The sequence below is a fragment of the Sander lucioperca genome, chromosome 6 (assembly GCF_008315115.2).
Source record: "Sander lucioperca isolate FBNREF2018 chromosome 6, SLUC_FBN_1.2, whole genome shotgun sequence".
Taxonomy (NCBI): Eukaryota; Metazoa; Chordata; class Actinopteri; order Perciformes; family Percidae; genus Sander; species Sander lucioperca.
The window spans coordinates 30,242,223-30,264,222 of record NC_050178.1 but is presented as its reverse complement, the minus strand read 5'-3'; the positions used below and the strand labels follow the sequence as shown (position 1 = coordinate 30,264,222).

Here is a 22,000-nt window from a genome sequence, read left to right as displayed (position 1 = left end):
GTTTAGTTATCTCCTGGTTTATAGTGTATTTTTTGGTTAATTCCTGTGTTCTGTGTTCTGTGTTGTCAAGTTACTGTGTTTAGTTGATTTCAGGTTTTTGTCAGTGGTTCCTGTTTCCTGTTTTATTTTGATAGTCTGTTTTCTGTCCTGTCATGTCTAGTTTTACTTTTTGTGTTCCCGCCTTTGTTGATTGTCCTGCCCCGCCCTGATGTGTTTCACCTGTCGTGTCACCTGTCCCTCATTTGTTCATTACCTCATGTATTTAACCTCTGTGTTCCCTTTGTCTCTTGTCAGATCGTTTTGTATCCCCTTGTGTCAGTTTGTGTGTGTCCGCGTCAGTCAGTTTTCCGTCTCTCCTTTTTCTCCCCGGTATTGGTTTTTGCCTGCAGCTCACAGGACTCCCTTGATTTGTTTTTGTTTTTTGGAGGAAATAAATCTTTGAGTTTCAACACTGCTCCTGCCTGCCTGTCTCTCTCTGCGTTTGGGTCCTTTTTCCCCTGCTGATTGCAACAGTACAACACATAACTTAGTATAAAACAAGACACAACAGAAAAACAGAAAAATATACAAGGCAATACAACACGGTTGAAACAACATGGATACAAAGTACCTGTTATATTATTGTCTGAACATTATGGATATGTTTAAATGCATTATTTGAACTTACTGTAGTTACAGCAATTTCAGGACGATGCTAAACGAACACCTAAAAAAACAGAAATTCTGCGAGAACTCCAACAGCAACTCCAATCATCACTTTCCTCAAGTTTTGATCTGAAACACAGAACAAGAAGGTGATGTTACTCTCACAATGTAACTGCAATCATGTAGAGAATATTAGTCATAACTTACACAATGGGACAAAAATTCCGAGAACTAATAATATACAAGGTAGTTTACAGATTAAAACTCCACAGAGAGGAATCCCACCAGGCACAGTGACATCAATGTACGGCTGATGATATTTTGCTTGGCTACACAGTGGAAGTGTTCAACTCTGCCAAGGGCGCGGGAAGGGGGGTGCTAAGGGTACTTCATAATTACTAATTTGCTGTCTGACATTATTTATATTTTTGTATATCAAATAATGATACAAATAGCAAAAAAGGGTTATGGATAGGTTTGAATATAGCCTACTAAAAATGAACTGTTATAGCTGCTATAGAGGTCAAAGTGAAAGTGAGTCAAGTGACGTGACTCGCTGAGAAGTGAGCAGGCTGAGGCTAGTTGACTGGAACGTTAGTTGTAGAGAAGAAAATGTCGCAGAAAAGGATAAAAGAGTTTTTCTTCCGGCATAGTAATACGGCTAAAATTAGCAAGATTTCATCTGATGTTACAGTTGATGTTTCTCTGTTGGGGCAGCTGAACAGCCAGAGATGTTAGCAAGCAACTCGGCTAACGTTAGCAGCACCATCATAGCATCTAACGTTAACTTTATTGGGGAAGCTGCTGAAGAGCCAGAGTCTGAAATAACGTTAGCAAGCAACTCGGCTAACGTTAGCAGCACCATCATAGCATCTAACGTTACAGAAGGATTCGAAAAGCCCTGTCAGCCAAACAACTTCAGTTATCCTGGAAGGACGTTTGGGACAGAAACTTTTCAACGGTCTTTTCAGCCAGGTTGGTACTTAAAGTGGCAATGGCAACATTATGTTTCTGATAAGGACTACGTGCTGTGCTTTGTGTGCTGCAACGCTAAAGAGAAGGGGTTCCGTCATGCCGAGGGAAAGAGTTGTTTTACCAGTGGAGGGTTCACAAACTGGCGCAAAGCTACAAGCAAATTTTCCCAACGTGATTGCTCTGACCTGCACCTGGAGTCAGTGAGAATGCTGGCATCTCTCAACCTAAAACCTATATCAGCAATGATATCTGAAAATGTAGGAAAATAACAGAAAGTCGCAAGGACTGTACTGGAGCTGCTGTTCAGATCTATTAGGCTCCTTGCTTGTGAGGGAGTTCCATTGCGGGGGCATAACCATCGGGATGGCGTTCTCTGGCAAATGATGTTGGACTGAACATACGACAAGCCCAAAGCACGTGAGTGGATACAGCGAAGAGACAACTGGATGTCAGACACAATCCAGAATTAAATTTTGGAGATTCTGGCACACGCCGTGCAGAGACTAATTGTATCAGAGGCCAGAGGAAGCTCTTTCTTTGGACTTACGGCAGATGGGACCACTGACGTAAGTGTTTACAATACATGGGGAAAGATCTGTCTGTTGCTAATGTTTTTCTCGGATTCTATAATGTGCCAGATACCACTGAAGACACGCTGTTCTCTTGCATCCGAGACTTTTTCACACGGCTTAACTTGCCCATGGATCGTCTTCAAGGCTTTTGCTTTGACGGCGCCAGCAATATGTCTGGCTGTTTTGCAGGTGTCCAGGCAAAACTAAAAGAACAATGTCCTGGTGCACTGTACGTTCACTGTAGCAACCATGCGTTGGATTTAATATTGCAAGAGGAGGCAAGGGAGGTACAAATAGTCGCTGACACGCTCACATTTGTTCAGTACCTTTCTGTGACAATAGGAGAATTAGCCAAGCACAAGGCAGTCTTTCAGTCATGTTTTGGAGGTGATAACGCTGTACGCACAAAGGCTATCAAGTGTGTGTGTGTGTGTGTGTGTGTGTGTGTGTGTGTGTGTGTGTGTGTGTGTGTTCATATGGTGTGATTTTAGAGACAATTAAAGTGCTGCAGCAAGACAAATCATCGATGAGAGCTGATACTCGTGCTAAGTTGTCTGGTCTTTACAAACAAGCAACGAAGGGTAAGACCTACTTTGGCCTTGTCAGCTGTGAGGCCCTTTTAGAGCCATGTGAAGAAATACTCCAGCACAAGAGGGCGAATGCAGGGGGTGCCTTGGAGTGTGTCAGTGTACTTAAACAACGAATGTGTGCACTGAGAGAAGATGCATGTGTGAAAGACCTGGTAAGAAAAGTGGAAATGTGTGCAGCACAGTATAACTTAAGAATGCCCCTTCCACCCAGAACCAACAGAACTCCAGCTCGTCTGAGAGACACACAGGTAGTGGAGGACATCGCACCATGCACAGGGCATCAACAGTGGCAGCGGGAGTTCTTTGAGGCAATGGATATTGTAACGTCAGAGCTAGACCGTCGATTTGACCAGCATGGAATGAAAATGGCTGCCAAGAGAGAGAAAATCATCACCGATGCTGCCAGTGGACTTTATTCAGGTCTGGATGACATTGCTCCCCATCTCCCTATCCAGATAGACAAGTCTCGCTTACACATGCAGCTCACACTGTTGGGTAACCTTACTAAAGACGAGGGACTCCGAACATCTACTGACATTGCACAGTTTTTGAGTGGACTGTATCCTCAAACAAGAGAATTGCTGAATGAAGTGGAGAAGTTCATGGAACTTTGTCTCTCGCTGCCTGTGTCTGTTGCCTCTGCAGAGAAGTCGTTCTCCACACTCAGGTGGCTAAAAACATGGTTGAGGAGTACGATGACTCAAAGAAGGCTCACACACCTGGCTTTGTTGCACGTCCATCAGGATATTTTAGAAATGTTGGACATTCAACCTTTGATGAAAACCTTTGCTCAAAACACAGTAGAACGCAAGGCCACCTTTGGCATCAATTAAAAGTAAGCTGTCTGTCTCCCACCTCAGTGTTTCCATGAAGGTAGTAGGTGTAGACTATAGGGCTTGTGATTGGCATATTTATTGGCATGTACTGTATATTGGCATCTTTGACAGTTAAAAAGTGAAAAACTCTAAATTCTGATCTCTAATTCCAATGTTTAATGTATTGTATTTGCACTAGGAATACTTTGGAAATGAAGAGATACATTAGCCTAGTTCAGTTCTGTTTACATGTCTGTATTCATCCCTGTAAATGGTTATAATTGACATTGATTTTGATGCATACCTTTACTTTTGTAATTTATAAATGTCTTTGTTATTTGAACTATGAACACTTGAACTGAAAATACACTTTAGCCTGGCTATAGCTGTGGCAATCCTGTTGACAGATTTCTTTTGATGCCTGTAAATGGTTGACCCTTTATATAACATATGATTTTGATGCATACCTTTGTGCTGCCACTTAGTTGTTGTTACTTAAATGTCAAATTGTCTATAATTTTAGTGTTTAATGGATTTTACTGGTGCCTATACCAAATGCTGTAATGATAAATAGCTACCGCTTGTTAATGTTTTACTCAGTTGGCTCTCATCACTTGGGTTTCTCAGATCAGCTGACATGTGTTGTTATAGATACGGTTACCCTGGCTATGTAACATTCAGGAGCTTCTTGCTAAAGGTATTAACTCTTAATAAAAGTACTGAAGCATTTCAAACCACTCTTTCTTTAAACTGAATCATCATTTCCCTACATTTCTTTCTTACTTATAGCTTAGCCTCTTTATGATTTATAGTGAGTCATCTACTGTTATTTACATGTAATATAATATGTAATGTAATAGAAATGCAGCATCCATGAGCAGGTAGGCCTAATGGGCTATTATTTTATTTACAACACAATATTGAGACAGACTATTTAACCTTAACAAACCAATGAAGAATTTGATTAATGTAAGTAAATAAAGACAGCAGATGAAGTGACCGTGAGGCTGGTGAGCTGTCAAAATGATGAAGATCAAGACAGTTGTATTTGTAATGATCTTAGTAGACATGAATGATCAGCATAAGCTGATGAGCATGAATGATGAGCCGTTTGTTGTGTCATTTGTTGTGTTAGAGTTCCATCTACTGGGCACAATTGGTAATTACCCTGAAATATGGGAATATGTTCAGCTTACTTCCTGTTCACGTGTGGAAAAGAACTACGGTTTACACGCACTATCTCCTGAAACTTTGTTTTTTCTGCAAAAAGAATAAGTTGCTTTAAAGATAATTCCATTCCCTGAGAGGGCAATGCCTGTAAGTATGATTGTTTTCATTTCCTGGGGGGAGAAATCGTCAGACATCCATTATTTTGTTATTCAACACCTCTTGTCAAAAATAGGTTCCCACGTGCCTGGGGCCTCATGTATAAAAGACTGCACAGCTTTCATTCCAGAATATGGCGTATGGCCAAAACTTGAAAAGTACCTACCCGCAGAAATATTCATGTATAAAACCGGGCGTACGCCAGGTCCTGCGCACCTTTCCTTTATACATCACAATCAATGTGAAATTGAGCACACATGAACGAGTGACCTACCCCGCCTTGCCTTCTCCCATAAATTAATATGGAAATTACTATAAATGCTCCCCCGACGTCAATCTTTGTACAATCACAACGGGTTATACCTCTGCAGATGGAAAAAAACTTCCCCAACTGTGAGGTTGAGGTGCTGATCGCAGAGGTGGAGGTGAGAACAAAAATGTTCTGTTTGGAGGTTTGTCATCTTGACTAAGCAATCAAAGTAAATGCCCAGAGTGGCAAATGGTGACCAGGCATTGAAAGCACCGAATCATGGCAGAAATTTAAATAGAAAATTACGCACAATAAGCAGTTTGAACTCACTGATGTAATGCCATTTATTTTCTAAGTGTTAGTATGCTCAGTGAAACTGAGTCCAGCGCGAGGGAGACCCGACTCAGAGGAGGAGAGGTTAGTGAGGCCAGCGTCTCCACGACAGGTGACAGTGAGCACGGATCCGCTGCACCACGCGTGGATGAAATAATGAAATAGTAAATAGGACTACAGCAACAGAAATATGTGGAGAATTAAGACAGTCAAGACGGCCCAATGTTTGGTCGACCGGGTACACCTTGTTCACTTCATAGCCTACAAATCATCAACGGGATCAATTACACATCACATGAGTTTGCCCCCCCAACACAGCGTTTGTTCCTGGACAACTTCATAGACAACGTCACAGACCTATGCCAGTAAGTGAAGTGGAAACTTTATTTTGTAACGTTGACGTGAGTTTCGTCACTTTTCAGTTAGAATTCGCCACGTTACAGAGCCAGACAAGACTTTGCGTGACGGCCCGCACATTCTCACGTCAAGTTAATTTTTATAAATCACACCGTGTGCCGGAAAACCAGCGTACGCAAACTTTTCGTGCGTACGCAACGTTTATACATGAGGCCCCTGGACCCAGCTGCTGAATCCTGCGCAGGTTTGTCGATTAAGTCAGTTGAATATGTTCATAAGAAACTACAAGTATGATTTACATGAATAGCAGATGTTAGTGTCTTTCTATGAGTGGCATGACTGTAGAGATAACATACCTGAAGGATGTGTCTGCGGTCCAGAGCTGTACGCTGATGAAAGATAAAAACATGAATTACATTTTTTTTGACACATACATGATGTACATATTTTTGCATAGCTTATATTTATTTCATGCAACTGTAAAAACGTAAACTGATTAAAAAAATAAAGGTACATGTTACAATCCAATCAAAATATGGGGATGAAGATGTTACTTCTGTAATTGAATGAATTGGTTAGTTATTTTTGTTAGACATATTTCATATAGCACCTACACGCTTTAGTGAGGTGCACAGTGTCACATTAAATACAGACCACAAGTCAAATGTTAGTGAATGTGTGAAGTGGTGATTATTAGTGAACATTAGTGAACTCCTGGTTTCAGACTCAGACAGAAGAAGATGATTACTGACCAGAGTTAGAAACCAGAATGAGGAAAGTTTAATTGTTGTTTTCATCTTCATTTTCACTTTGAGTCTAAAACCTAATGCTGTGTTTTCACTTAGTTCTTCTTTTAATGAACCAACACTCTGCTGCAGTGAATGAAGTGTAAAGAACATGTTTATCATCTGGGACCCTCACTGCAGAGCAACGAGTCCTAATAACAAGTTTACTTTGTCCAGTAAAAACTTTATTTACCTCCATGGTATCAAATTATTACCAGAAACCATCACTGGAGATATTCAGAGTTACAGTTTGGTCCCTGGTTTTAGTTTGAATTTAGTTTCTAGTTAGAAATAAAGTATTAAAGATGTAGATATGGTTTTAATTATTGATGATTTTTATTGTCATTACTCTGTTTGTGATTCATGTGTGACAATAATTAACAAATCACTCTTATTAATCTGATTACAGCTCATACAGATCAGCAGTTGAGTGAGAGGGAAATATGCTGACTAACAGACATAACTGGGCCATTAAGTGTAACATTATATAATTTAACTGTATTTAACAGGTCTTATGTTGTGTTTTCTGAAGAGAACAATCAGCTACTCCACAGTTACATGTAGTAGTTAGTTTGTGTTAATATTTCTAACAATGATCTCAGCTGTGTGTAAGAATCAGAAACCTTTTCATTCCCAAAGTATTTTGGGAATTAGAGCAGAAAACAGTACAGACTTTGTTTTCTGCATGTTTTCATCTCAACTGGAAAGAAGAAACTAACTGTAGAGAGAAGAGTCTCAGAATCAGAGCTGACCTTCAGTCTCTACAGTGATGAAGAGAAGTAAACAAGATCTGCGTATTATTTTCTCTGTGGTATAATATGGAATAACTTGTGTTTTGATAGTATAAGTGTTACTCTGACGCTGTACAACACTTCTCAATGTTCATCATTTCTGTCCCTGAAATCCTTCTCTGAAACATGTTTACTAACAGTAAATGTAACACTGTTAATGTGACGGTGTATCATGTACAGCACATTTAGTATCAGTGTATAATCATAGTATTAGAAAGTCACAAAGAGAACAACTGATGATGTACAGGCTCCTAAAAGGTGAATTCAGACTGACGACAAAGTCAAGTTTTGTCTCTATTTAATCTGTGAATTTGACTGTTGAATGTTTCTAAAGTTTGTGTTTTATTCAGCACAGAATACTGAAAATACAGTAAGAGTACTGAACTACAAACTCCTTCTTGCTCTTATATCTGGAGATTAATGAAGTGGAGTTTCAGTGGGAGGTTTTCACTCAGTTTGAAACATTTCCAACTTCAGCAGATTTCTTCATCTCCATTTCCTTTATGTTCAGTCTGAACACACATTCATTTAAAGAAAAAAAAGAATAACATATAGGTACAATTATATGAATATGAAAATACAACTAGTACAAATCTCACCCTTGACATAAATCCATGTAGAAATCTGATGTTTGATTGTCTTCTGTGTTGCTACACAGCGATAGAAGTGAGCCCTGGTCACAGCAGCGGTGAGAGTGATGTAGAAACGGCCTTCTCTTTCTGAGACCTGGAGCTCCTCAGCAGTAAGGATGGTTCCAGCAATGTCCTGCCACTCTACTTTAGGTTTTGGAGTGCCATGAACTTTACACTGCAGCAGCACTCCATCCTCAGTTTTACGTATTGTGACAGATGGTTTTGAAGCTGCACCGGTGAACATAATAGAAACAATAGATTAAAATGGACAGTTATAGTATTAAACATGTAATATCGGGAGCCTCAATGACACATTCCAGGCAGCAACGTCTGAGAGGGCATGATATTTAAAACACCTTTAACTTCTTCCAATATGAGCTAGATTCTGACTTATATCATGGCAAAGCACAGATACAGTGAAAAACTAGGGGTGTAAGAAAAAATCGATACACTTGAGTATCGTGATATTTTATTTTGCAATACTGTATCGATTTTCAAAAAAGCAATATCGATTTTTTTTGCTCAAAAATATTCATGTAAGACAGTGGTTCCCGTTTTATGTTGTGTTTAAACCCCCTACCGCTAGATAGCTATGCTGAGATGCACCACTAGTGTCCTCGCCTAGCAGTGCCTAACAGTGCCTAACAGTGCCTGACTTTTTGCTAGAAGCTAACAACATAGCTATGGCTGAACTTTGGCCTACTTTAGCATATAAACATTAGCTCACTAAGAACCTGGGAACCACAATCCCAAACTGGCAGTTTGATTTTCTGTGTACTGAATTGTTTACCTAAAGTAAACTTCTTTGACTTTTATGAACATCATGTCTTTTTTTAAATATTCGTTTTTCTAAAATTATACTTTAAAAAAATCCCAATATATCGCCTTACGCACAGTATTGAAATATATTTCAATATATTGAATCGTGACCCATGTATCGTGATACGTATCGTATCGCCAGATTCTTGCCAATACACAGCCCTACGAAAAACCCTTCTTTACTTCTGTGAGATTTGTTTTTCTTCAAAAATATAAAGAAAAAGAACATTATGTATCAAATATGAAACATAGCATCTTTAAAGTTATGCTAACCCAATGTGTCAATAGGTCTGAATTGTGTTAGTCTTAGATTTTTGATATCATAATATCGTTATATGACATAAGTGTTGTCTTTTCCTGGTTTTAAAGGCTGCATTACAGTAAAGTGATGTACTTTTCTGAACTTACCAGACTGTTCTAGCTGTTCTATTATTTGCCTTTTCCCCACTTAGACATTATGTCAACATTACTGATGATTTTTTATCTAAAATCTAAGTGTGCTGATGTTTTGTTAAAGCACCAATTGTCAACCCTAGAATATGCCACAATATTAATATCAAGGTATTTGGTCAAGAATATCGTGATATCTGATTTTCTCCCTATCACCCAGCCCTAAGATTAATAACACATTATGATTCAACAGCACCCCAAACTACAGTTTTCTAAAATAACCATAAAGAATCAACACCTCTCTGAAACGGTTTCTATAACAACCAATTATTATAACCTTCATAGGATTTATTCATACATTGAAATTAAGTGGATGTAGTTTGCACTGTGTTTTTTCATTGGGATGGATGAAGAAAACGTGACCAATGCACAATTAATCCTATTTTTAGCCACTGACTGAAAAAATAAGTCGTTTTTTATTTTAATTTTAATTAATATTTACAGAAATGTGAAATATGTTGGCGTATAAATGTCACAGTATGGTCCACAGATTTAACGTGTTTTTTAATCATATCAGGCCTGTGATCACATACATGTGAGAAGTAGAGATTAACGTTATTAAAATCAGGACTCACCTGTGATGTTTTCCCCTCTTCTGTATTTTAAGATAGGACCTAAAAGGTAAAACAAAAACATTATTTACTGCTTGTGAAGTATTATCAACTTGAAAAACAGTTATAAAGAAATTGTATTATCTTGTAGACATATTTAAATGTTTATAAACATGAGCAGACATAATAAAAGTACTCACTGACAACAAGCTCAATGTTGAATGTTTGAGGTGGCTGAAGACGAGGAAAATCACAGGTGTAGCCTCCATTATCAGATATCTTTGTATTTCTGATGATTATGGAGGCGTTGCCGTGTTTCAGTTCATCTTGAAAATGAGAGACTCGACCTTTGAACTCTTCACTCTGACCACGTAGACCGTTGTTGTAATGACTGCCTCCATCATACAGGAACACCTCCTTCTGACCATCATCTTTCTGAGCAACTTTCTTCCAGTCAAAGAGTTTTGAAGTAATGTTCTCCTTGGTGCTGAGAGAGCAGGGCAACATTACATCAGTCCCTTCGTTCACTTTGATGACTGCTGGCCCTGAAAGATAAAATGATGTATTTATCAGTAGGTTTACATGCAGAGTAATCAGCATTTGGAGGCGCACGGTTTGTAGTTGTAAAGTTGTGTTAAGTGTGAGCAGTCAGAGAGAATAAATACTGTTAAACTGTAACCCACGGTGACAGCCAATCTTGCTACATAACCTTTATATTAATTTTTTTCTAATTATTACGTATCACACTGGTCTTAAGCATGCAATGAAAAATTAATAACATCGAACTCTCTCTTTTTCCCAAATAATGTTGAACATCATCTCGGTATAGGCCTTTCTCTCTCTCTGCAGATTGTGGCCTTTCAATAATGTGATTGTATGAACTTCAGAGTTGAGCTGAGTTAGAAATGTTACAGACGTGCTTTTCTCTTCTAGTAAGATTCCTACCATGACTTTCACTTCCTGGACAGAAACTAAGAACATTATTATTTTTATAAGGTGACAATATGTCAATGTTGTCTTCTGCCCCTGAATGGTCAGACTAATAAATAAATGTAGGTTAACACCACTGCTCTGCAAAGAAGGAGAAAAGAAGAAAAACAGAGAGAGAGAGAGAGATAGAGAGAGAGAGAGAAGTAAAACATGTAACTTGAAATATTTAAATGTGGGGCTCTTAGCCTATAACCTGACTCCGCCAGATGGATTGCTTCGCATTTGCTCGGCATATCCATCTGGGAACTTTCCGTTGGAGAACTTTTGGGAAGGGGCGAAAATACTGGTTAGCTGATTGGATAAACCATCTGTCTATCACCACGTAGGTTGGTGATAGACGGGCCAAATCAACCAATCAGATCAACGATATATCAAACTCTTACCGAAACCAGTCGGAAGAAGAGCAAAAACATGTTTTCCTCTGAGAAAAGCCTCCAGTGCCGTTGTTTGCTCTTCTTTCAATGAAGGAATACTTTCTAATTCGGATAAAACTTGCACGATAGCTACACTCATCTCATCCGTGGAAGCTGCCATGCTGTTTAGACTGAACAGTCGCTTCTCCTTGCGTCACACCTAAACCTGCCTCAAAACCAACGCTGATTGGTCGGTCATTTGGCGAACGGCTCCAAATTTTTTCTGTCTCAAGATGCCAGACTGATCTGCGAGTGGAAAACTGGAGCTCGCGAGATCAGGATGGTCTCACAAGGCTACATTTTAAATTCATTTTAAAATGCCCATAACTCAGACCAGAAAGTGGAGAGCTGGCAGGAAGTAACATGGGGAGATTTTGCAGTATCCCATAATAAACACACAACTGTTTCCAGTTTCTAAAATGTGAGGATTTTTCTGCATTGAGTACTTGTACTACTTTAAAGCCTATATTTTCGAGTGTTGTAATAGTACTTTTACTTAGGTAAAGGATCTGAATACTTCTTCCATCACTGCTTATCATATTTTGGTTTCTACTTTAGCTTATCAAAAAAAGAAGCTTCAGGCAGTTGGCAGCATACATCCATGGTTGGCAGTGGATGGACAGTTTCTGGGAAATGCACAAAGCCCCACCTTCTCACGACAAAATGGGGACCGCACACACACACACACACACACACACACACACACACACACACACACACACACACACACACACACACACACACACACACACACACACACACACAGAGCAGAAACGACGGTACAGCTGAAGTTACTAAACTATCAATAGTTTTTATCTGTGCTAAATATTAGGAAACATTTTTATGTGACAGCAGCTGAGTAGCATGATTAAAATTCTGTTTCCAGACCTCTGCATGTTTACAGGTGCTTCAGACGTTTAAATAAAATAAAATGTTTTTTGCAAATACATAACTCAGTGTAATGATCAGTTTTCTTACCGTTTGTTTGAGCAGACGTGATTCCAGAGCGAGTCAGGAGGCAGAGACACAGAAGAGGAAGAAGCTCCATCGCTGTCGATGTCTCCTAAAGATCAAAATCACTTTAGTTAGTTTGTCTTGTGTATGGGGGATAGTTCAGGGCTTGTGCCCTTTTCTATCTATAAAGACAGCATGTGAGGGGAGGAGCTGAAGGAGGAGCCCAATTTGTTCATGTATTGGTTGGAGAGTTAAAAAGTATTAAATTATCTTAATAAATAGAAGGGAGCAATGAAAAGAACAATAGATGAGGTATACAGAGTGTAAATGGGGTCAAAGAAATGATGTTAGTGTGAAAATGTAATTGTGGGTCATGAATTGGGATTATGGTGGTTTGTTTTGCAGGATTATGGAGAGGGGGGTTCCGGTGGCCCATTGTGCTTCCTGAATTAGCAGCGTCATTACTGGGTTGTGATTGGCTCTCTGAATGTAGTTTTTTGTGAGGGTGATGTTTCTCTCTTGGATAGGTTTGAGACCAGACAATCTGTGGATGTAATGGGTGCTGATGTACTGTGGGAGTCTGTATGCCATTTGTATTGCCTTAGTTTGAATGATTTGTAATCTGTTGAATTGGTGCTGTGAGGCTGTGGTCCAGGCTGGTGCTGCATATTCAAAAATGGATCGAATGTATGCTTGGTAGACCTGGAGAATGATCTCTGGTGATGCTCCGTGTTTGTGTCCGCTGAGTGCTTTGAGGTGGTTAAGTCTTTGGTTTCCTTGTTTTTCCAAGTTATTGATGTGGGTGGTCCATGACATGTTTCTTTGAAATGTAACTCCTAAAAATGTTGCTTCTTTGACCAGGGTTTATTTTTGATGAAGATGATGAGTTGGGTTTTGGTGGGGTTAGGTTTGGTTCTCCACTTGTTGTTGATGTTTTCTTGCTCTCTATGTATTACATGTCCAGTCCATTTCCATCGCCTTCACATAATGATGGTAGCCATGTTGTCATGTTTACACTGGCTGAGTAGAAGTTGATTGGAGATGGTGTCGGGCCAGAATATTCTCTTTATTTATTTATTTTATTTATTTATTTTTTTATATAGAAAATAAAGAGAATATGGGTCTTTGTAGTTTTGCTTAATTAAAGCTAATGTACTTGCACTTATTAATGGAATTTGAACCTTCAGGGTTGAAAGCACTTGATTGGAAGTCGCTTTGGATAAAAGCGTCAGCTAAATGACATGTAATGTAATGTAATGTAATGAAGTGGTATTTGTAGTTTTTTGTCCTGTATTTTTTAGAGTAGTCCGTTGTGCCACATTTTATCGAAAACGTTTTCTATATAAAAAAAAACTGCTAGGGTGAATTCTTTCTTAATGAAACTTTGGGTGATTGCTTCTGATAGTCTGAGGATGTTGTCGGTGGTGGATCTGTTTTTGCGGAAGCCAGCTTGGTGAATGCAAGGGAAAATAACCAGTGGTAAGACAGGTGGTGAAGAGAAGAGAGAGCTGGTTGAAGTATACTTCTGGTGCTTGCTTTATCAGGATGGAGTCTATTTTGTCTTCTCCGGGTGCTTTGTTTTTCATTTTTTTTTAGGTGAACTTTGATTTCATGGGGGGTGATGGGCTGTGTCAGTTGGTCATCTGCTGAGGTCAATGATAGGGGGGGGATTTGTTGTGGCCATGTCAACGGTTTTCTTCCATTCCTGGTCAAAGTCTGAATGTGAGGGACAGGAATGGGTGTTTTGAAGGAGAGTTCTGAATAAAGTTGCTTTTTCTTGATTATTTTCAATGTTTTGGCCTTGATATGTGAGAGTCGATATATTGTTTTTTTTTTGTTTTTTTTGCCAGAAACTATATGGATTAGTTCTATAGTCACCGTCCAGTTTATTGTAGAATGATTTCCATTTTTCTTGATTACGCAGAATGAGTTGTTGTTTGATATGGTTCCGAAGCCGGTTCATTTCTGCTTTTATTCCCGGTAATCTGTATTTGAAGTAGTGTCTGCGTAGTTTTCTTTTCCTTTTGATCAAGTGCAGAATGTGTGGTGGGAGCGGTTGCTGTGCTTTTGTGGTGGTATGTAGTGGGATGCATGAAGAACGTGCCTAGGTGAGTATTGATCCAATATGTGTGGCTAGGTGGTCCAGTGAGTGGTGGTCTTGAGGGATCTGAGTAATGTCCTTGATATGAGTTTTGATGTGATTCCTGTAGGTTTCCCAGTTTGCTTTCCTGTAGTTGTACCGTGGTTGTTGTGGCACTTGCTGGAGTGACAGTAAAAAGGTCGCAATAATGGGAAGGTGGTCACTACCAATGTCGTGGCTCACAATTAAGTTTTGGAGTGTGACTGAAAGATCTGGTGATGAGAGTGCCAGGTCCAGTATGTCCATGGTAGGGTAGGCTGAATGAATGTGAGTGGGTATGTCATTATTCAGGATAGTGAGGTTGGTGGTTTCCAGTATTTCTTTGAGTGTTGTTCCTGATTTATTTGTGGCTTTGCAGTTAAAATCCTTATGTTTGGCATTAAAATCACCCAGTATGAGCACATTTCTGTTATTATTGGTGATGATCTTGATATTTTTCAGAGGGTTGTACTCCAGGGGGTCAGTACATTGATGTTATGAGAAGAGTGGAGGATGTATTGAAAAACGCCTTGGTGGCAATGTACTCATTATTGGGGAATTCTTCTTGTGTAGGGTTAAAAAGGGTTTCTTCTCACTTGATTTATTACCTCAGTGAACATTTTCATAACGAGTTTATGGTCTCAATCACTAGTTTTAAGTCTTCTGCAATACAGAATGATGTAAATTTTTTGAAATGTGGTTTCGTTGATTTAAAAATTGATGATAAAGCAGGGGGTGTTTTAGGGCGGGACTATGATGTGATTGACAGTTCGTGGCCTGTCTTATATGTAATATAACTAGGGGACAAAGATATATTTAAAACCTAGCGAAGCTAAATCTTAGCTCGAATTATATAGGTTAACTATCAGCAGCAGTTGCATCCAGATTGCCAGTAAAAGTGTGTTACGTAGAGTGTAAGCAGCGTTGCCAACTCTCAGCTAATGTCACAGTCAGATAGCGCCCAACAGTCGGTGGCACCTCCCTCACTCGCGTCTAAAATTGTCACATCAACAACCAGGATGGCTGCACCCGTAACGGCAAACCCAACGACTCATAGCAGATCTCCACAAACCAATGGGTGACGACACACATGCTCTGTCCATTAATATTAACAGTCTATGAGCTGGAGCCACTCCTAACAGGGTGGTTGGCTGATCCGAAACACTTTCGGTTTCGAGGCTTACGCAAGCTGCAACAACAGCACCACTTCCTGCACAAATCCTTCAGAATAAAAGCATCATCCTCACATAACTATGACTTGTGCATTCTGCACAAAAGCTGCTCATAATGGCCCTCATTTATGAAACGTGCGTCCGACCTAAAACAGGCGTAGGACGGGCGTACGCCGATTCCTACGCAAAGCAAGGCATTTATCAATTTGAACGTGAGCGTAGACTGCGATAAAATCTCACCTCTGGTCTGAACTCATGTGCACAAGTTTTCGAGTCAGTGTTGACTTACGGTGCAGCATACGATCAGTTTAACAGGAGAAGGAGAAGTCATCAGTTGATCACTTATCAGCAATGGCAGATCTGGCTCTTATAGAGGACCTCTATGCGCCGGTAACAGTGCAGGCGGAGGACACGCCCTCTCCCTCACAGCTGTTGCCTGGTTCTGACTCATGAAAAAAACACGAGTAAAATAAAAGACACTGAATAAACTCCGCTACTGTGTGTTTATTTAAATATAGGTACACCATGTAGGCCTAGGAGATTGCAATATAAGCCTGTATATTACTATTAGGACTATAGCATACATATGTCAAGGATGTATACATTATATAAACTTCAACTGGAGTCCGATTTACTACGGCAACACTGTTGACTGCATCAGTGATCTCTTTCCATTCCGCATTCTTTCTACAGCCTTTAATACCAGTTTTCAGGCTGCCAAATAGAACACACGTTAGTGCATTAATGAACCTGAGATATCAGGGTTTCAATCTCCACCTCTCAAAAGTGCCGCTTCTCAGCCGGATTACGTCTTGCCATGTCGTAAATTGTAGGGGCGAGGCCTCAAAACCCAGAATATATTGGGCGTGATATTTAAATTACGATCGTTTCCATTTCCATGAATCACACGTGAAGCCTGTCGTAAGAGGATTTCTGCGCTCACGTCTGCGCTGGTTTCTACGTTAGGTTGATAAATGAGGGCCAATGTGTGCAAACTGCAAAAAGCTCTTTATCTTCACACTAACATTAAAGCTGATAATTAATTAAAAGCTAAAGAGCCTCAGATTAAGCTATATATTCGCTGCACAGTTTCAACTTTACTGGTGCACAAATCATGTCTACATCTCCTGACCACTTTATCAGCAGAAGTAAAACCTTTTCCGGTGCAATTTCTTCAGAATAAAAGTTAATTAACTAAATGTTGCACAGAAAAGAAGTTACTGTGAGCAAAATGCAGCCGTACTGGATCAACAACCAGGTAAAGTGTGATCAATACTTTCTGATAATTTAACTGTGGAGTAAAGTCTGGCTACACCACAGATGCATTATGGGATAGGAGGAAAAAAAACGCTCTGCTCAGCCGTCAGCTATAAACTGAAGAAATAAAATGATCCATAATCCATTTTATTTTAATGTTACATTCAGCTGGACAAAAAAGCTGAGTTTTAGACGGAACCTCAATGACCGCCTGAAAGCACGGTTTTGGAGAGAGATAGAGAGAGACTGAAGAGCAGGGGCGGATCTACGGGGGGGAAGGGGGGGCAACTGACCCCCCACTGTAGGGCCTTGCCCCCCCAGCTGCCCCCCTAACTTTGGTGTTAAAAAAACTGCCACTATGTCCACAAGCTTCTTAAAACATTGAAACAAACAATTAATTTATATTAATTAATAATAAATAATAATTGTAGATGTAATCTTATCCCCCTGCCCCTCAAATACTTAGCTATGTCCCTGCATTAAACATGCAGAGCGGCGTTCGCACAGACGAGTCTGCTGCGGTGTGGTGGCATCCCGGAAAAAACTGGAGCGACTGAAACGTGGGGTATGCTCGCCGCAGCCGACCTGTCGAGCGCCAGTGTGACGTCATGGGAGCACCATAACTGTTTATACTTGTGCGTGGTGGTCGCGACACTAGTTGCAGTCTTCTCCTGAACAGAGGTGGCGCTAATGAGGAAAGGCTACTGCCTTTGCTATTTCTACAGACTGGAAGAAGAAGAAAAAGGTAAACAACGGCAGAACTGGCAGCAGCATTGGCGGCAATACTTCAATTTGATTCGATGACCTACTTGGTCGTATCAAGCCTTCCGCCGTAAAAGAGCTCATCTTAACCCAGTAAGTTTACAAAAGAGACTTGGAGTCACTCTGAGAGTCCTGGCATCCGGTTGCCCTCGAGCTCGTTCGTGCTTCCTGTTTCTGCTTTGTCACGCGCCGCTGAAAAAAATAGAGTGGTGCGCGACCTGGCGCCAGTGAGATCTACGTCATTTTGACGTCACATTGGCGCGCGCCAGCTCAGCTACGGCGACTGTAAAACGGCCTTGAGCTGCCCCCGCGCCTCTGAAGGTGAAGTCAGTTTCCCCAGGTGAAGTTTAAACACACGTTTAATGTAAAGTTAAATTTGTAATGAATGTAATGTATGCTAAAGGCGAATCAGCATCAACAACAGCATGTCTATTACATTAGCCAAAAGTCAAATCGCCCCCTCGTGATTTGTAAGAGCATTCTGCCCTTTGATTAGTTTTGATTTTAGTAAAGACAAGAACAGGATAATACAAAATGTTACAAACTGGCATGTTTGAATCCATAACGTTTACAGAGGGTCGCCGTTTCGGTGGCGTTACGTTACAACACACACAGTGCTTGCTGAGACCGATCATTTGTAGGTGATTAGTTAAGGAGTACTATAAAATCCACTTCCTCTCACATATCACAGCAATAAGGCTGCACAAATTAAACCAGGTGACATCCTTTACTGTCAAACTGGGAAAACAACAAATACAATGGGATTAAGGCTAGTCTAAACATAACTGTTGTGTGCATGTAATAAATCTCTTCTGATGTTATGTTTGTTAGGCTAGGCTACTTATTAGCTACATGGCTCTACAAAGTAATGTAATCATAGACTGTATATATTAGTGGACAGAGCATGTGTGACGTCACCCATTGGTTTGTGGAGATCTGATATGAGTCGTCGAGTTTGCGTTTATGGGCGCAGCCATCCTGGTTGCGGATGTGACGTTTTTAGACGAGAGGGCGGAGTGAGGGAGGAGCGTAGACGGTTGGGCGGTATCTGACTGTTTTTTTTTTTTTTTGGAGTTGCTGGATGCAACTACTGCTGAAAGCTAGCATACATAATTCGAGGTAAGATATAGCTTCGGTAGGTTTTAAATATATCTTTGTCCCATAGTTATATTACATATAAGAGGAGTCACATTGTAAAGTAAATGTATCTGAAGTTACCATGTAAATTGTCTGTAACGTTAGCTATCCACTGGTAAAACATGCTAACCTTAAGTTTCAGCAAATGGAAGTTTACGTTGTCCTAATTTAAACGTAGTGTCAGCGAAATGCAAAACGGGGATTGTCAATGCTTATCATTATCTAACGCTAAGTATTAGCAGATGTATAACAAAGTTTCTTAGAACGTTTGGTTAACTGTAACAACCATAATGCACCGATAATGTCTTGCTACTGTTTGCGCCATCAGTCTATGGTTGGAGCATTTAGCCTTTTCATGCTTTTAAGAGCTAACGTTAGCAGAAATAAGCTCATTTAACTAAATTAAAGTTACACTAAGGAACAATAGACTGTTGTTGATTCATCTGTATTCTCCCCCGATAATTAATGAAGTACAGTTACATGCTAGTGTGCATATATATTTAACTATGAGGGGCTCAAATGGAAATTGATGACTCTCTTTCTTTCAGAAATAGGAGTGTGGAGAGCCACGATGGCATGTACACCCACCCGATACCTCAGAAGTAAGTCCATCTTCTCTGGCATCACCCAGAGATGCAGGTGGAGGGCTGCTAACAATCCGGGGAAGATCGACAAGGCTCGCAGGTTTTTTTTTCTTTTTCCACTGCGCATTACAGACAACCAACAGACTGGCTCACCTTAATTGTAAAGGCAGCTTCTATTTCTTTACCCAGGCATTTGGACTTGACTGAACAGAGTGCTGCACAAGTGCATTAAGCTTTATATGTTAAGCTATATTTTTATATTGTGGTTTGTAAGGTCAACCATTTCTACTGTAATTAACAATGTGGCACTAGTGATTCAACTACCTCTTTTTATTATGCAGACATGTCTTGTGACCGTTAAGTTTGCCTTTACCTTGACCCACAGCAGTGTTTTATGTGTGGAATGTACACCGGATTGTAAAAGGTGAACTACATTATTTAATTCATCAATTTAACATAATCTTAAAAATATTGCCAGTGTTGTTTGTGGTTTATGTAGTTTTTGAAGTTAATGCCCATTTCAATGTGAAATAAAGGTCTTTCTAAAGCTACATTTGTTGTTTTTCTGAAGCAACTATAGGAACATACACAATATTGTAGTCATACAAGAAGACATTGGTAATTTGATAGAATTTGTAATTGATTAAAAGTGTCTATTTTGGCTTTAATCAACATAAATATTTCTTAAATGTTACCATACTTGAATGTTGACAAAGAAGGATCAGCAAAATGTAGTTTGTGCTTTTCTTGGGTGTCTTTATGTACTTGTCAATTTTAATCACCATGAAAACACTTCACTAAAATCCTTTTAGATTCATTTATAGGCATATATTTAATTTTGACATACATAGTCAAGTGTTTAGTAGGTAATTGAAAATGCAATAGGTGCTGTTTAATCTGTGTAGGGTTATTGTACATTCATTATAACAAAAGTATTATCACAAATTGTTAGTTGATTGTGGTAGATGAGAGGCAGCTGGAACACAGACTCCCACACTCTGGACTCCACTCCTGCAATAAGAGACAGACAGAGAGGGAGAGAGGAGAGACAGACAGAGAGAGGGAGAGAGGAGAGAGAGACAGAGAGAGGGAGAGAGGAGAGACAGACAGAGAGAGGGAGAGAGGAGAGACAGAGAAGCTACCTAGGAGCAGCAGACCTAACAGTAACACAAGAGGACACATCTATTACAGGACTCACATTTTGAACCTCTAAATACCAATGACTGCTAAAGTGCTAAAAGTTTCAGCAGAAGAAGCTGAACCAAAAATGATTTTCTGGCATCGTTATAATCAGAACACATTTGAGAACTTCGGATGTGGTCAATGCACACAACCAGATGAATGGCACCAAATACGTTGCTCTATACACCAGGTCTTCCCTCTGGCTCTGGTCATTCAGTTTTCAGTGTGGATACCTTTGTAATGACAAACATGTAGTTAAGGCATGGTAGATTACAATGAATTATATTAATATATGAGCTTGTACATGAATGTATGCTTCAGTTGAGGACATGCAGTATTAAATAAACATACTTAGACAATGTGTATTGTACGCAACACTTTTTTTAGTGATATGTACATTTTGGTAATAAACAGCATTTGTAAATATAGATTGTAACATGTATGTGACTCATCTTAAAACAGATTAATGTGCTGACAGAAGGTCTTCAAATAGATTAGCAGACACAACTACAGTAAGTGGAAGAAAGACGTGTGTAACGTGTAAAGTGTAACAGCATCAACAACAGTGGTTAATAACTCCTGCAACAGCATGCTTGTTAGGTACATTAACAGTCTGAAATAGAATTAGAATTTTTTGAGAAAAGAATATTGAACCTGGTGCTTTATACAATACATTTGGCTGCAGAACTGAATATTTTTCAAGATAGAACACTTATGTAACTTTACAATAATATATATATATATATATATATTTTTTCATGTGTGACATTTTATCGCAAAAATGGATATTCTGGCCTACTGCCCCGTCCGTCAACGCGCTCCAGCGCGGCTTTGTCCAAGGTGAGGGTGATGCTGTGTGGGTGCCGCCGCGGCAGGGGTGATAGCGTAAGTATGTGCCTGTCTTTCGGGCGCCTCTGGGTAACGTTGCTGTCGGGCGGGGTACATATATTTCAGTATATTCAAGTAAAAGCAGTCTCTGCTTGTCCCGTGAGAATAGCCACACGAAACTCAAATGTGAGGGGGCACTTTCTAAATCACACACAGTCCCAAAATGATTCTGAATTTGCACGATAACGTTAGCTTAAAGTCAAAGCCTGATATAGATAACATTACCATTATATGCGCATCAATTAGCAATAGCATCGCATATGGTTAAAAACAGATCACCGACGAGACCGTTGTGCATACCTACTGTATACGACTGTAACGTTAAATATATATATTTGAATCCGTTTATACGGTCTGCATAACGTTATTAGTTAGCCCGCTAGCTTGGTTAGCAAGGTGCAATCTAGCTAGCTAACTGATATTAATTGGGATGCTAACGTTGGCTAACGAAAAACAGTATTAAAACAAAATGTAACATTACTTACCGGAAAAACTGAACTGCCGACTCCTTTGAGTGTCTTGTCGTACAACCGAACGTTGAACAAGACATTATTAGGCGACCAAGTGTCACAGTCATGAAGACGAAAGCTGGTCAACCCCCAAAGTGAAGTTTACGTGCCATGGATAAGCTTTGCTAAACCTCTGTCATGA

General features: G+C 39.8%; 1 protein-coding gene and 1 long non-coding RNA gene across 2 annotated transcripts; one reads left to right on the top strand and one right to left on the bottom strand.

Annotated features, from left to right (window-relative positions):
- Positions 1-669: 669 nt before the first annotated feature.
- LOC116043372 (butyrophilin subfamily 2 member A2-like) lies at positions 670-12,444 on the bottom strand. The gene is made up of 6 exons (XM_031289977.2): positions 12,273-12,444; positions 10,092-10,436; positions 9,916-9,954; positions 8,039-8,299; positions 6,220-6,252; positions 670-774 (listed from the first exon to the last, which is right to left on the bottom strand). The coding sequence occupies exons 1-6, from the start codon at positions 12,340-12,342 to the stop codon at positions 707-709; spliced, it is 816 nt and encodes a 271-aa protein (XP_031145837.1). The 5' UTR covers positions 12,343-12,444; the 3' UTR covers positions 670-706.
- LOC116043373 lies at positions 9,020-20,806 on the top strand. The gene is made up of 3 exons (XR_004103457.2): positions 9,020-9,193; positions 11,627-11,634; positions 20,797-20,806. It is a non-coding gene; the product is annotated as an uncharacterized LOC116043373 (long non-coding RNA).
- Positions 20,807-22,000: the final 1,194 nt, after the last annotated feature.